The sequence below is a fragment of the Phycodurus eques genome, chromosome 12 (assembly GCF_024500275.1).
Source record: "Phycodurus eques isolate BA_2022a chromosome 12, UOR_Pequ_1.1, whole genome shotgun sequence".
In the NCBI taxonomy this organism is placed as follows: Eukaryota; Metazoa; Chordata; class Actinopteri; order Syngnathiformes; family Syngnathidae; genus Phycodurus; species Phycodurus eques.
The window spans coordinates 6,838,928-6,853,849 of NC_084536.1; the positions used below are offsets into that span (position 1 = coordinate 6,838,928).

At 47.4% G+C, this 14,922-nt stretch overlaps 1 protein-coding gene across 1 annotated transcript in view; it reads left to right on the forward strand.

Annotated features, from left to right (window-relative positions):
- Positions 1-14,922, forward strand: part of ttn.2 (titin, tandem duplicate 2) — a 256,838-nt gene that overhangs the window by 50,379 nt on the left and 191,537 nt on the right. The window contains exons 42-44 of the mRNA XM_061692635.1: positions 9,586-13,401; positions 13,863-14,141; positions 14,325-14,888. Of these exons, the coding sequence (XP_061548619.1) occupies positions 9,586-13,401; positions 13,863-14,141; positions 14,325-14,888 (4,659 nt within the window). The remainder of the gene's footprint in view (positions 1-9,585; positions 13,402-13,862; positions 14,142-14,324; positions 14,889-14,922) is intronic.

Sequence of the window (14,922 nt, forward strand, 5' to 3'; positions counted from 1 at the left end):
CACCCAGCAGGACGTAAGAGAGGTAATTCCTGAGGGGACCGGAGCCATGTCCCGTTTCCTCAAATCTCCCAGAATGAAGGCCAGGGAAACTGATACTGAAACTGCAACAGTTTCAACAGATAAGTTACTTGAAGTCAGAGCAGAAGAAATACAAGTCGACAGACTGTTCATGTGGCCAGAGGTGTCCCCTCAAGTCAAAGTACAAACAGAGGCACACTTAAAAACTAAACCAAGAGAAGATGCAACAAGAAGAGTTGAGCCAGCTGAGGATAGAAGCCAGCCGAGGACAAAAGCCAGCCTGGAAGCTGAGCGTGTTGAGTGTAAGGACAAACTCCTGGCCCTAGAAATCAGTAAGTGGAAGCAAGGCATGCTGATGACACGGGAGGAAACGTCTCAACCAGAAATTGGCCTGCTCACACCAGCAGAAACACCATACACGGAGCCAAACAATCATATTTCCACCCAACAAGAAGAGCGCGAGATAACTCATGAAGAGCCCAAAGCCATTTCACCATGTTTCCACAAATTTCCAGAGGTAGAAGCCACAGCAGAGGAAGAAGACGAGGGCCTGCTTGTGCGAGCACAGGCATCACCCCGAGTTAATGTACAAATGGAAGTGCACCCTAGTAGTAAAGGTAGAGAAGAGGGAGCAAAACGAGTTCTGCCAGCTGAGAACAAATGGTCTAGAGAGTCCTTGAGGGAGCAGTATGAGAAAAGCCTGGAAGCGGAGCATACTGCGTGTGAAGAAAAACTTTTGGCCTTACAAATCAGGAAACGGCATCAAGGTAAACAGATGCCACAGGAGGAAACATCTCAACCAGAAACAGGCCTGCTCTTGCCAGAAGAAACACCATACATGGAGCCAGATGAGCATATTTCTACCCACCAGGAAGAGAGAGAGGTAACTTATGAAGAGCCCAAAGCCATGTCCTCATGGTTCCACAAATCTCCTAGATTGAAGGCCAAGGAAACTGATTCAACAGTTTCAACAAATAAATTCCCCAAAGTAGAAGTCATTGCAGAGGAAATAGAAGACAATGGCCTGCTTGTGCGACCGCAGACGTCACCTCGAGTCGCAGTACAAATGGAGGCACGTCCCAAAACTAAAGGTAGAGAAGAGGCATCAAAAAGAGTTGAAACAGCCAAGAACAAATGGTCGGGAGTGTCCTTGAGGGAACAGTACGAGAGGAGCCTCGAAGCTGAGCGCATTGAGTGTGAGGAAAAACTCCTGGCCCTACGAATCAGGAAGTGGCAGCAAGGTATACAGATGACACAGAGGGAAACATCTCAAACTGAAGCTGGCCTGCTTATACCAGAAGAAACACCATATATGGAGCCAGAAGAGCACATTTACAACCAGCAGGATCTTAGCGAGTTAACTCATGAAGAGCCTAAAGCCGTGTCCTCATGTTTCCACAAATCTCCCAGAATGAAGGCCAAGGAAACCGATCATGATGCTGCGACAGTTTCAACACGTAAATTACCTGAAGTCAAAGCAGAAGAAATAGAAGACGAGGGACAGTTTGTGCAGCCACAGATTTCACCTCGATTCAAAGTACAAATTGAGGCACGACCTAAAACAAAAGAAGGAGGAATTGCAGCCAAAACAGTTGAGTCAGCCGAGGGCAAATGGTCTGGAGACATCTTGAGTGAACAGTACAAGAAAAGCCTAGAAGCTGAGCAGAGTCAGTGTGTAGAAAAACTCCTGCCCCCAAGAATCAGAAAGTGGCAGCAAGCTATGACACAGGAGGAACCACCTCAAACTGAAACTGGGCTGGCAAAGCCCGAAGAAGCACCCTATGTGGAACCTGGGGTTTACACTCAAAGTAAGAGCAACCTGGATAGACCAACCCTAAATCGAATAATGACAGTGATAACACCAAAGTCCACTGAAGTAGAAACTAAAATGGACCAGGATCAAACCCTTCCCCCAGTGCTAACAGCCAAAGGGAACAGACCGACAGAGAGACTGGAAACTGTATCTGTACTGCAGGGACAAAAATCCCCAAAATTAAAATTGCCATCCACGACCAATGCAGGAGACGAAAAGTTTATGTTTGAGAAAACAAATGAGGAGCGAGAACTTCAGCTGTCAATGGAGAATATCTCAGAGCTGAAGAAGTGTGATCAGTTTGTAAGTGAAGAGGAAGCCCTTGCTCAACGCATCATGAAATGGCAACAAGATGTTCTGATGGAACAGGAAGAGGCCCAGAAGCCAAACTCTGAGTGGACACATGGGTATCCCCCTCTTGAGGCAGAGAGGAGCACTGAAGTCGAAAGAAGCGTGACTGGAACAACTGCTCCAGAAACTCTTCCCACACATGAGGTGAGCCCCAGCAAGAAGCCCTCCTTTGGAAAAACATCCAAAGAGAAGTTCTTCATGAGCCATTCAGGTCCTGTTCAGCAGGGTGATGGTCTGCAGTGGTTGCCTATTGGCCAGCTGCCGACTGAGAGCCTTGAGACCAGAATGCCGAGGGACACTGAGTGCTTAGGCCAAGAGGAGGAGGCTCTGCCTCAATGTCTTCCTGAATGGGAAACAGATGTTGTCAAACCAGAGGAAATGGCTGACCTGGAGTCTGGCTGGGCTTTTGTTCCACCCGCTGAGTCCTTCCATAATGACCTCCCTCCTCCACATATGAAGGCTGCATGGAAACATTCACCTATTTGTGGAGAAAAATCTCAAAAAGAGCATGTGACTGTGGATGGAGCCAAAGCACACATGAAGTATTCAATTCTTTACCGTGCTGATTACAATCCATCTCCACCTTCGGATCCTGCTTTACCTCAACATTCACTTATACCAGTGCAGGTTGAATCCATGGCTGCTACAGAAGATGGAGATGTTTATGATGCTTCACCATTTCAGAGAGATTCCCTCACGCAACCTACCGTTGTCTCTCCAGAAGTCTATGGACTTTGCTCCCAATTGGGGGGTCCTCAGGATGAATCATCAGTCAAGATACATTACCCATTACATAGTCCTCAGAGAAGTGAGTCTGAAAAGTGGCTGAGTAAGGAGGTGTATAGGCCATCTGCATCCAGCAGCCAGTGTATCCAAGAAGCACTGGAGGAGGAGAGTAACATGGATACATCTGCGGAGAACAGGAAGAGGAAACCACACACAGATATGGTGGGTGTGGAAAAAGAGGAGATCAACAAGACGTTCTCAACAGTCAAAGATGAAAACTGTCAGGACAGGTCTGAATGTGGAACTGTAGCAAAGATGGAGATGAGAACCCAAGAGCAGGACATTTCTGAAGTGGGTGCTTACCTAACTCCGGCATCCACAATGCTTAAGGAGCTGAGTACTGACCGCTGTCATCCGATATTTGTGAAAGAAATAGCCTCATTTCAAGTCAGACTCGGCCAGATGTCCGAGCTGAGTTGCCAGTTCCGAGGCGACCCTCTGCCACAAGTCACATGGCTCAAGGATGGACACCCTTTGGGCCACAACCCTGACTACAATATCACAGTCAAGTCCAACAAGTCAACGCTGACCATCTTCTATCCTACCACAGACCATGAAGGGACATACAACTGTGTCATAAGCAATAAGCATGGAAAATCCACCTGCAGCGCCACTTTGGCGCTCTCAAACAAAAACGTGGTCTCACAGAAGGTGGCAGTCGCAAAGCAGTTTGAGAGGGGAAAGGGACCTTATGACAGCCGAGGAGAAGCCTGCATTGAAACATTACAAGCCCCTCAACCAGTCAGTTCATCTCCTGTGGAAATCAGAGTGGACGCCCCCACTCCAGACCCTGCAGTGATGAAGTGCGAAGATCAACCTCAGGACTGCATAGAGATCGCTTCAGACAAGCGAGTCGGTCAGACCAACAAGCACAAATTTACTTTCTTTTTCGATACGCTTGCTGAAGCTCCTCGTGTGGTCAAAAAGTTGGAGAGCCTCAGCTGCCCAGAGGGTCAAACGGCTGTGTTGGCGTGTGTGCTCATGGGTGAACCTTCCCCAGAGGTCACATGGTTTTACGACGATATTCCTCTTGAAACAACCTCAATAAAATACAAGGCAGATGTTGATGGTCAGGTACACAAGCTCTACATCAGCTCTTTTACTCGGACTGATGCTGGAATGTACAAATGTGTTGCGAGAAATAAGATGGGGGAGGTCTCCTGCACCTGTGACGTGTTCAGTGCAGATGAAGAGCTTGTTAATGTCACAGAGGACAAAAACATCGCTCCGCCTCAGGTGTCACCAAGAGCCAGATCGGGTGTGCACAGAGAGGCTCCACTTATATCTGGATGTGGGCTGCAACTGTCAGCTGCTGTGATAAAAGTGTCTCAGATTAAACAAGCCTTTGAATCAGACCCAGCGATGGCTTCTTCTTCATTTCAGAAGCAGCAAGAGGAACCACTTTTTCCTGTGGAGTTCATACCGGCAGTGACCAGTCCTCGTGATACATTACAGCAACCAGTCACACCTGAACATGGCAGTGTCCATACTGATCCTTCCATGGTAACCAACCTGCCATGCTTAACCCTAACTGCTCTTTCAGCAAGGAGCCTAGAGACTGGCACCTCAGTGGACAAAGTCTCTGAAACCAGTGAGCTATCCACAAACATCGAGGAGGTACCCGTCAAACAATTTGTAAAGAGAGAGCAGGAGTCTCCAGAGATCATCAGGCCCACAGCCCAGAAACAAGTTGGCTTTACCGAACAACTGATGGCAGGGCAAGTAAGAGTGCTGGATGAGGGGGAAAAGGTGCACATGTTCGACAAATCTGGTAGCTTCATTCCTTTCCAGTTTGAAAAAGTGCCCACAGTAAGACTTTCAGTCAATACCTCGGTTCCAACCAGCCAAGCAGAGAAACCTGAAAGATTACCTGAACTGCTAAAGTCTGAAAAACAAAGGGAACCCTTGAAGTCTGAAGGTGATACAGAGGTGCAGATTTTTGCTGTTGAAGAAAAGTCCACTGATGTGGTGAGAGACTTGAAACAAGAAGTGAAAGAAGGTAACAATGAGGCGTTTGGGGTGGAAATCATTTCACTCCCTGAGCCATCACTAGATAGTGGTGTGTTTGTCAGTGGGCCGGCTTCCTTGGCTAGTGTGATGCCAGCAGACCACTCGATTGCTGGTGATGTGGTCGGGAGTGAGAAAGCTAATGAGAGGTTTGATGTTCTGGAAAATCTGGAACAAGTAATTTCCCCACCAAATATCGGTAGTGCTGAACATGTCGCTTCCAGGAGCCACAACTCCAGAGTCTATGAAATTGGAGAAGAAGCAGGACCTGCAGTTGGCTTAATAGAGGAAGAGGAGGTGACCTTTGGTGCTGTGTATGAATACTACAACCCTCCAACAGACTGGGGACGGGCGGTCTCCCCTGAGTCTGAGATATCGATAGAGATTGGCAGCACAGTTAGTGAGGAGGTAGGAGAGGTCGCTGAGAGTTTCAACACCCCAAGTTCATCCACAGAGATCTCCCAGCTAACCTTCCACACCCCTAAGTCTCCTAGCTCCTTACATACCCCCAATTCTTCCAATTCCTTCCATACCCCCAATTCTCCCAGTTCCTTCCATACTCCTAGTTCTGATACCCCAAGTGGTTTTAAGACCCCTCAGGAATATCCATTCTCCCTCACACAAAGACCCTCATCAGACTCCAGCGAGAGGTTTTTGTCACCCGTTCAGTTCCTCGCGTCTCCTGCTGATGAGGGCTTGGAAAGTGTGTCCACTGAGGTAAATGTAGATGAGCAGTGGTTCCTTTCCAGGAGTAAAGTATCTCTTGGTCTTGTCTCCCATCAGGAGAAGGTGCATGGAATCCCGCCTGCCTTCCTTAAACCTCTCACTAAAAAAAAGATCTATGAAAGTAACTCTCTGATCTTTCTTGCTGAAGTCTTTGGCCTCCCTCCGCCTGAGGTGAAATGGTTCTGCAACAAAACCCTGCTGGTGGCTGACGAGCGGATCAATATGGAGCGAGATGGAGACCGCATTTCCCTCACGATTCAGCATGTCACTAAAGCCGACCAGGGAGAGTACATCTGCCAGGCCAGCAATGATGTTGGTGAGGCCCGAAGCGTTGCTTTCGTGGTGGTGGTGTCGCAGGAAGCAAGGTTCATGCTCGCCCCACCCGCTGTAACCCATCAACATGTGATGGAGTTTGACATGGAGAATGACGACTCTTCTCGCTCACCTTCACCCCAGGAGATCCTGTTGGAGGTAGAACTAGATGAGAATGAGGTAAAGGAGTTTGAGAAACAGGTGAAGATCATAACCATTCCTGAGTACACGACTGACAGCAAGAGTATGATTATATCCCTGGATGTTATTCCGAGTATTTACGAGGAGGGCACTGTGGACTTTGTAACACAGGAACACGAAAATCTGAAAATAGCTTTCGAGGTGACCGAGATGCCTCCAAGGTTCATCAATCCCATCTGCGACGTGGAAACCTCAGAGGGTTCCACCGTCGTGTTTGAGTGCTCGCTGATGGGAATTCCATCTCCCGTGGTGTCCTGGTTCAAAGGGGACAAAAAAATTCCCCACAATTACAAACGGTACCTGCACTCGTCTGAAGGCGACAACCATTTCCTGAAGATCTGTCACGTTGCAGCACAGGACGGCGGCGTGTTCACCTGCAGTGCCGTCAATGTCGTCGGTGAGACACTGTGTCGAGCCTCACTGGTGGTGCTCAGTACCAAGGACTTCTCTGGAGAGACCAGAGGCAGGGAGTTGACAGCAGTATCTCTTGGCAGCGCCAAAGTCCAGCCGCAGAAATTTGACCTGCTGGTCGGCAACTCCGCGGTGGACAGCGAACAGGTGTCGGAGATTGAGCTCGAGTTTGAGTTTCAGCAAGAGGCCAATGAGTCTCAGCGGGCCATCCGGCTGGTGGCCAACACGGATGGCGAAATGAGCGAAGACCGGTACATGAGCATCAACTTTGACGTGTTTGCCGAGTCCGCCAAAGACGATAAGGTGGAGTTCAAGGGAAAGTCCTCCAACATGTGTAGCTTCCAGTTCCAGGTGACTGAGATGGCCCCAAGGTGTGTCATTCCCTTGATGGACATGACTGCCGCGGTTGGCACGCCGGTCATTCTGCAGTGTCTGGTTAGCGGGACGCCAAAGCCCATGGCTGAGTGGTACAAAGATGGTGAGCATGTCACCGACAGCAGGTATATCATTCAGGAGAAAACTGCAGGCCACTTTAACCTTCTTATTACGAATGCCAGCCAGGGCGATGCTGGCGAGTACCGTTGCTTGATCCAGAACGCTGTTGGAGGGATTGAAACCTCAGCGCTGCTGAAGGTCTACTAGAGGAATGTGTCTGTGTAGATTGTCTTCCAGGTCATGGCAAACTGCAAAAGTTGAATGGAAGAAATGGACTCTTGGTTGCTGAAGACATTTCGCCTTGAATTCAAAAGGTTCATCCTCTGATTAGAGAGGACTTTTCTAGGTTGACATAGATAGCTTCTTTCATTCCTCTTTCAAACAAGTGGTCCTCTGTGTCCATCAGAATTTTCCAACATCTAAATTATGCCACCACTTACCGTCTGTTTTCAACAATGTCATTATCTCCCCCAGTAATTTTCTCATTCCATTTGAAAAATGGCTACCAACGAGCCATTTGCCACCAGGCAGGTGAATGAGCATTTGATTGCCAAAACGATCATTCACCAGCCGTTCCTGGCAACAACAACAACAACCCTCATGTGAGCACCCCAAAGGGACACACCCACCAGACACATAAATACTCTAATACTCAAATTTTTTATTGTATTTGTTTGTAAAAAATGTTGTAGTGAAGAAGCCGTTTGGATTGAAGGTGAAGCGTCTTCAATAACCAAGGAGAGTCCAATTGCTTCCAGTGAACTTTAATGGATTACTAGAATAACAGAACAAGCCACGCCAGTAAAGCTTTATACAAGTCAAGAGTTCATTAAGTCACTTTTTCGTTAGTTTTGGGTTGTTGATGTGAGTTAGTTTAGTCCACTCACCCAAACGCTCCATTGTTTTAGTCGCTTAAAGGGTTGCTTTAGTGTTTATACACTGTAAAGCCAAAGTAATTTGCATTGAAAACATGACAGAAAGTGGACTGGAACTGGAGTGTAAATGATGTGTTTGTGTATAATGTCCTAGCAAAACATAAATACTACACATTTATAGCATTTACAAATAGAGTATTCATTGTGTTGTAGTTATAAACAGTAAGAATAAAAAGTATTAAATAAATATATTTTTTTCTAATGACAGGCCATTGTTGACTCGTATATGTAAATTAGTTGATTGTTTTGTTTGGGTCAAGATTAGTGTTTTTTCCCCTGATGCTTCTCAACGAGAGTTGGACTGTGAAACCTTTGAAAACATCAAAGTGATTGTGGACTTGCTGTAAATATGACCTCTTCTTCGTGGTTTTGAGCGAGCAACAGAGATCTACAATTTGTACAAATGTGTCATTTGTCTTGGAGTTTATACAATAAACTAACAAAGTGAACACCAGTCTCAGTACTTCTTTTTTTTAAGAGCATCACTTGTTGTTGTCTCCCAGAGCTTTCAGTGTTACGAAGTCATGTTTGGAGCAGCGAGTGAGAACCTGTGATTTTTACCGGCCTGGTTAAGCCCAAGTACACATATATATACATATATAGTATACACATTTCAATAACCGGGCAAATTTTGATCCCAATTCACCGCTTCTAATTAGTCAATAAAGGGCCTTTTCTCGGACGTCTCTACAGATGATCCATAGCGATTATCCTGTTGTGTGGTGTGTGATAAAAAGTCATTTTTCTTCCCAGAGCTTCTCAGCAAACAGTTTGTTTACAATGGCAAATCCTTATTTGTGTGGTCAACACCAGGTTGGACCGAGTCGTGAAAGCTTGCTGAAGCAAATACTACTACGACTACTACTACTACTACTACTACTACTACTACTACTGTTACTACTAATATTACCACTACTATTACTACTCTCAGCACTACTACTGCTACTAACATTACCACCGCTACTGCTACTAGCATTACCACCACTACTGCTACTACCACTACCACTGCTACTGCCACTACTACCACGTCTACTAGTACAAATAATAATAGTAATACCACTACTTTTACTTCTACCACTACTGCAGGATTTACATGGATCCTCAAAAACTCTTAAATTTTTAGAAAATTAAGACCTTAATTATTCGTAGATATTACCAAAATCTGCCATTCAGAGGTGTCTGCAGTCACTAAAAAATGTTTTACTTATTTGGATGTGATGATGATGATGGGAGCTTTATTTCAGAAGAAGAGAGGTCAATATAAAATATAATGCATATATAAATATATATACATGCAGCTAAAAATAAAAAAATATATACTCTCCCAAATATTGTAAAAATGTTTCATGATATGATATTGAACCCATATTGCACACTCCTAGTGGTCATATTTTGTGAATTTGATGGACACGGCCTAAAAAAAACATCTTAAAGTCTTAAACTTAAACCTGCCTCATGGGCTGTAGGTTCCTTATGCCTGATCCAGAAGAACACCGATATGTTTGTCTCCTGGCAGGATGAATTCTGTTGTGTCTGTGTGGCTGGGATGACTTTTTTTTCTTATCATTCTTGCTCAATGTTTTCCAACAGAACGTTCTAGCACCACTGTCACAACTGTGGAGGAGCAAGAGGAGACCTACTACACTGGCATCCAGTTGCCTCACAAAACAAAAACACTTGAACTCATGCCAGAGTCCAAACGTTACTCTTCCACAATAGAGAAGAAAAAGGAGAAGCCAGTGTTTCTCAGCCAGCTTTTTCCGGTGGCGGTGAGCTCCGGAGAAAGAGCCACCTTTAGCGTTAAGGTGTCGGGCAAACCAACACCCATTGTTCAGTGGTCTCGTGATGGGAAAGTGATCAAAAGCTCTTCCGTGTACAAGCTGGTAGAAGAGAAGGAAGAGTTTAAATTGATTATCACCCGTGTCACGTCCGAGTACGAGGGCGAGTATTCCTGCACTGCCTCCAACAGGTTTGGCCAGACCACATGTACTACATACCTGGAAGTGAAAAAGGCGGACCTTAGCCAGGCAGAAAAGTGGGTCGAGAAAATGTTTAAGTACACAGGTAAACCTCCGACGTTCATAGAGCAGATCCAACCTGTGAGTTGCTCGCAAGGGGCAGATATTAATTTTAATTACAAAGTCATTGGGGACCCAGTCCCCAAAGTCCAGTGGTTCAAGAGTGCGTTTGAGGTCCAGTCTAGTCCTAAATGCGTCATTACATCTAATCCAGATGGGTCTGGCTTTATCACCATCAAGGGTGTCGTACAGGAAGACAGTGGCATGTACACATGCAAAGCTTCAAACCAGTTTGGGGAGGCGTCTAGTGGTGCCGAGCTAGTTGTGGTAAGGGAATCACCTTCTGTGTCTCGCAAACAGCAAATGGTGGTCCAGAAAAAAGGTTATAAAGTTTCCAAGACAGAACAGGCTACGGAGTCTCGCTTATACCAGGTCAGCCTCCCAGGCCAGGACAGGACCAGGTCGGACCAAATGGTTTACACCATAGGTACCGAAGACCGCCGGGTTATCCCTAGTGAGCAAGTGGGCTCCCTTACGGAGCTGGAGATCTCTTCCGCCACCATTCACCGTGAGAAGGTGGCCCATCAGGCAGCAGTGCTTCAGTCTCACGAGGTAGAGGAAAGAGTTTCGGAGGTGCCCACTCGGCCGGCACAGGTTTCGGCTGTTTCTCAAACGCAGCTTCACATGGCTGCATTCACGTCATCTGTTGAGGAGAGTCAGGACTTCAAGGAGCAGCACTGTGACCGCATTCAAAGTCCCGAGGTAATTGAGCTGCAGGCGAGGAGGGAGGAGAGGTCACATGTGATGTCTGCTGTAGCTGAGGAGCTTACCCCTCTCTCTATAGCCACCACTGAGCCGCTGGCCGACAGAAAGTCTGTGTCAGTAAAGACGAGCTCAGAACCCAAGCATTTAGTTAGTGGGCATCAGGTGGTGTCACAGATGTCAGTCATAAAAGAACAGTCCCAAGAGCTCTGTGGAGCACAGGAGGAGAAGGGTTACAAGGTAAAAGAGGGGGTGAAAATCTTATACTCCGCCCAGTCTACAGAGAAATATGCACTTCCAGAGGGTCACACTGCTGAGCTAGCGACAGCCGACTCAGCTGTGAAGACTTCTGTCAAACAAGAGCAACATCGTTTAATTCTGGCCTCTGTCAGCGAGTCCAAACACACTCTGGCCAAGGAGACCGACATTTCTGTGCAGAGACCAGCAGAAGAGACAGCTCTCCTCTGTAAGGACCACCTGATGAATGCAAGTCTAACAGCAGAGGAAAGGTACCCGCTTCAGGCTGAGTCCTCTCAGCAGTTGCCATCTCTGGACAACGCCACTACCATTCAATCCCAGTTAGAAGGGGAGCAGCTATTGCACTTGCAGGTGATCACTGACCAAGACCTGCTCCCCTCTGAAACCAGTTTCACTTGCAAGAAACCTGAGTCTGAGCAGGCGGGTACCAGGAAGAGTCCTACTGTGTTGCACTCAGTAAGCCAGGATGAGCAGAGGACAGTCGTATGTGAGGACACATCGGCGTTTGAGGCGAGTGTGAGCACCTTTGCTGTTCAAACAAGTAAGGAGTCCCCTTCTCTGCTCCACCTCCAGTCAAGCCAGGCTGTTGAGGTGCTGCCCAAAGAAGGTATTCTTGTAACTGAGAAGTCTGAACACCAGACAGCGACACAGAAAGCCGAAAAGGCTCGTATTCACGCGGCTATCTCTGAGGAGAAACTACAGCTGACCGCAGATCAGCACTCAGAGCTTAATTTGTCTGTGACTGGAGTTCAGTCGCAGCTTCGAACTGAGCCCAGACCTCAGAACATCCTTCAGCTGTCATTCCAGCCCATGCAACTGCCGAAGGAGACGCCAGTTACTTCTGATGTTAAGCAGCAGCGAGCGTTGGTGCAGAAGGAGGATCGCTGGAATGTGATGCACCTCACTAGTGTGGCTGAGAGTCAGGCGTTAGATGCGGGACACACTGAGAGTCTGGCAGCTGTGGACAAAGTCACCTGCAAGACCGCCATAGAGCCAAAGGTTCCCACGGAGCCGGTTCAGGTCGAGGAGAAGGAGATCTGCACTGAGAGCAGTGAAGTTCTCAAGGCTGCAGAGCAGGACTTTGCAGTGCAGATCCAGGAAGGCCAATCAGTCAGGCAGTCGATAGTCATGGATGAGAAGCAAGTACTGACAGGAGAGCTTTCTCAGGAGATCACCAAGTCAGATTCCACTAAAGTCACTGCTACTAAGCAAGCCCAGCTGTCCCTGCTCGCGTCAGAATCCAAAGATAGTGCGACTCTTCCCAAAGAGATGATGTTTGTCCTTCAGATGCCAAAAGAATCCAGTGTGAGTGTATGTCATCAGCTGAGAAATGCTCTTCAGTCTGCGGTAGCGAGCGAGCAACCCTTGTTGCTGGCAGATGTTGTAGGAGGGCTTCAGGCTGCACAGATACAGGAAGTCAAAGTCCAGAGGGAACCCAGGCACACCATGTTTACATACCTGATCACATCAACAGGCACGCCTTTGGAAATCACTCTGGCTTTCCAAGGTGAATATCCTCGCACAGCTGACCTCAGAAGTGAACTGCAGGCAGCTTTCCACTCCATTGTACACCAGGAGGCTAATGTTCTGACTTCAGATCAGCCAGGCACGATGCAGCTAGACAAACCTCAGAGGGCGCAGGTCTCTTCAGCCCGCTCAAAGCAAGTCAGTTCCTCCGTTGTGCAGACAGTGAGTGTGGCAGAGAGCACGGTGGACTTCACTGGTGTTGAATCTCAAGCAGCGGGCCTCAGGACTGAGTCCAAAATGGCGGTAGCATGTGCCTCGGCTCAGGAGCAGGTTGTAGTCCAGGAATCCAGGGAATCGAGGGTGGCACAGTCCATCTCATCACAGGTCCAAGTTTCCGCCGAGGCCCACATGGCCTTTGAGGAATCGGTGGTGGTGTCCAAACAGGAGGTGAGGTCCACAATAAAGAGCCAAAGCAAGGCTGAAGGGACCGTGCTGCTTACCACCACCCTGCCTCCCACCACCACCCCCTCGGAACAGGCTCAGGGTGTTAGCATCCTGGAGGAAAGCATGGATGAGGTTTTCAAAGAGGAGATATCGGTCTCCAGGCCAGAACAGAGAGAATGTCCACTCGTAGTCATCTCTCTGGAAGACATCACCGTTGAGGAAGATGCTGAAATAACATTTAGAACCAGCATTAAGTATGTCACCCAGGTAAACTGGTTTTTCAATGGCAAATTGGTGCAATCTGGCAATGAGTTCAAGTGTTTCACAGAGCTCGACACACACACGCTGGTTATCAGAAAGGTTGTCAAGGAGAAACATGAAGGAGAATATGTTTGTGAGGCTGAGAATGAAGCTGGCAAAACAACAACATCTTCCAGACTTACAGTGTTCTCAAGAGGTTTGACATTATAAAAATCAATGTTCCATCTTTTCATCCATTTCCTTTCATTTGTCTTCTGAGTGTTCACATTTCACTCTAACTCCCCTCATCTTGTTTTTTACACCAACTGTCTGAAGACCAGAACAAGCACCCACTGGGTGCCTGGTGCTGGTCTTCGGCCAGCTTTCATGGTCTGTCATGGTCCATTCTCCACTTATGTCTGCATGCTTTCAAGTCAAGCATTCAACCTAGTCATCACATCTTTCTTCCATCTATAGCCTGAACTCAAGTCTTATGAAAACCACCTGAAATCAGGTTTTGGTCCAATTCTTTGGCTTGTGTTCTGGCTATTTGTTTTATTTCCACAGAATGAAATAACATCCACCATCTGTCTCCTTTGTGACTGTGTTTTTCTATGAAATCCATCCAGTCAAGGTTTCACTGACATTTACCTTCTTCTTTGTCCATGTGCGCCTCAGCGCCGCCAATATTTAGGCAGAGAATCGTGCCTCTGGAGATAAACGTCGGCAGCCACGCCAAGTTCGAGTGTGAGATTGAGGAGGACCCTAGCGTGACCTTCAAGTGGTACAGGTCCGGTATGGAGATGAAGCAAAGCGAGAAGTACCGCATCATCAGCGGACACACTGGATCCTTCCTGGAGGTCTTGAACCCTGTCAAAGCAGACAGCGGCGAATACAGCTGCAAGGCCACGAACCAGTATGGTGTTGCCAGCTGTGGTGCCTCTCTAGCCGTCACTGGTAAGACTTCCTGTTGCATGCATCCCTCTACTGTGAAACTGAGAGCGACAGAATTATAGTTTTTTGACACCCTTGGACTTATCGTTATAAGTTATAATGGAAAACATCTTTCACGTAGTTGAGCTGTAAACTCTCATTTTGGTGCTTCCACTCTCTAAAATATCTTTAACCTGCTCTCTATAGAAATGTACCCACCGCTATTTGTATCGAAACCAGAGCCAATGATGTCCTATGTGGGAAAAACAGCCGTGTTCCAGTGCTCGCTCACTGGATCGGCGCCCATAGAGGTGATCTGGCACAAAGACAACATAGCCATCTCACCCTCAGACCATTATGCCATGAGGTGCGATAAGAACAAGTATTCCCTGCACATTTCCAATCTTGAGCCCAGCGATCAGGGAGTGTACTTGTGCAAGGCGTCCAACAATGTTGGCGCCGCTACTTTTAGCACAGAGCTCAAAGTTATCAACAAGCCCAACTTCATTAAGAGCTTTGAGCCAGTATCCACTGCCGTCAACCGGATACTGAAGCTGGAATGCCAAGTGGATGAGGACACTTGTGTGACAGTCACCTGGACCCGGGATGGTAAGAAGGTCCACCAGAGCCTGGAGTGTAAGCATTCCTTTGAGGACAAGATAGCGGTTCTGGAAATCGCAAAGTCCAAAGTGAAGGACTCTGGCTTGTATGTCTGCACTGCCTCCAACGAGGCTGGGAGCGCCTCCTGCGAGGCTCTGGTGACAGTTCAAGGTAAGACCTGACTGACTTGTCAGCCAATGCTGAA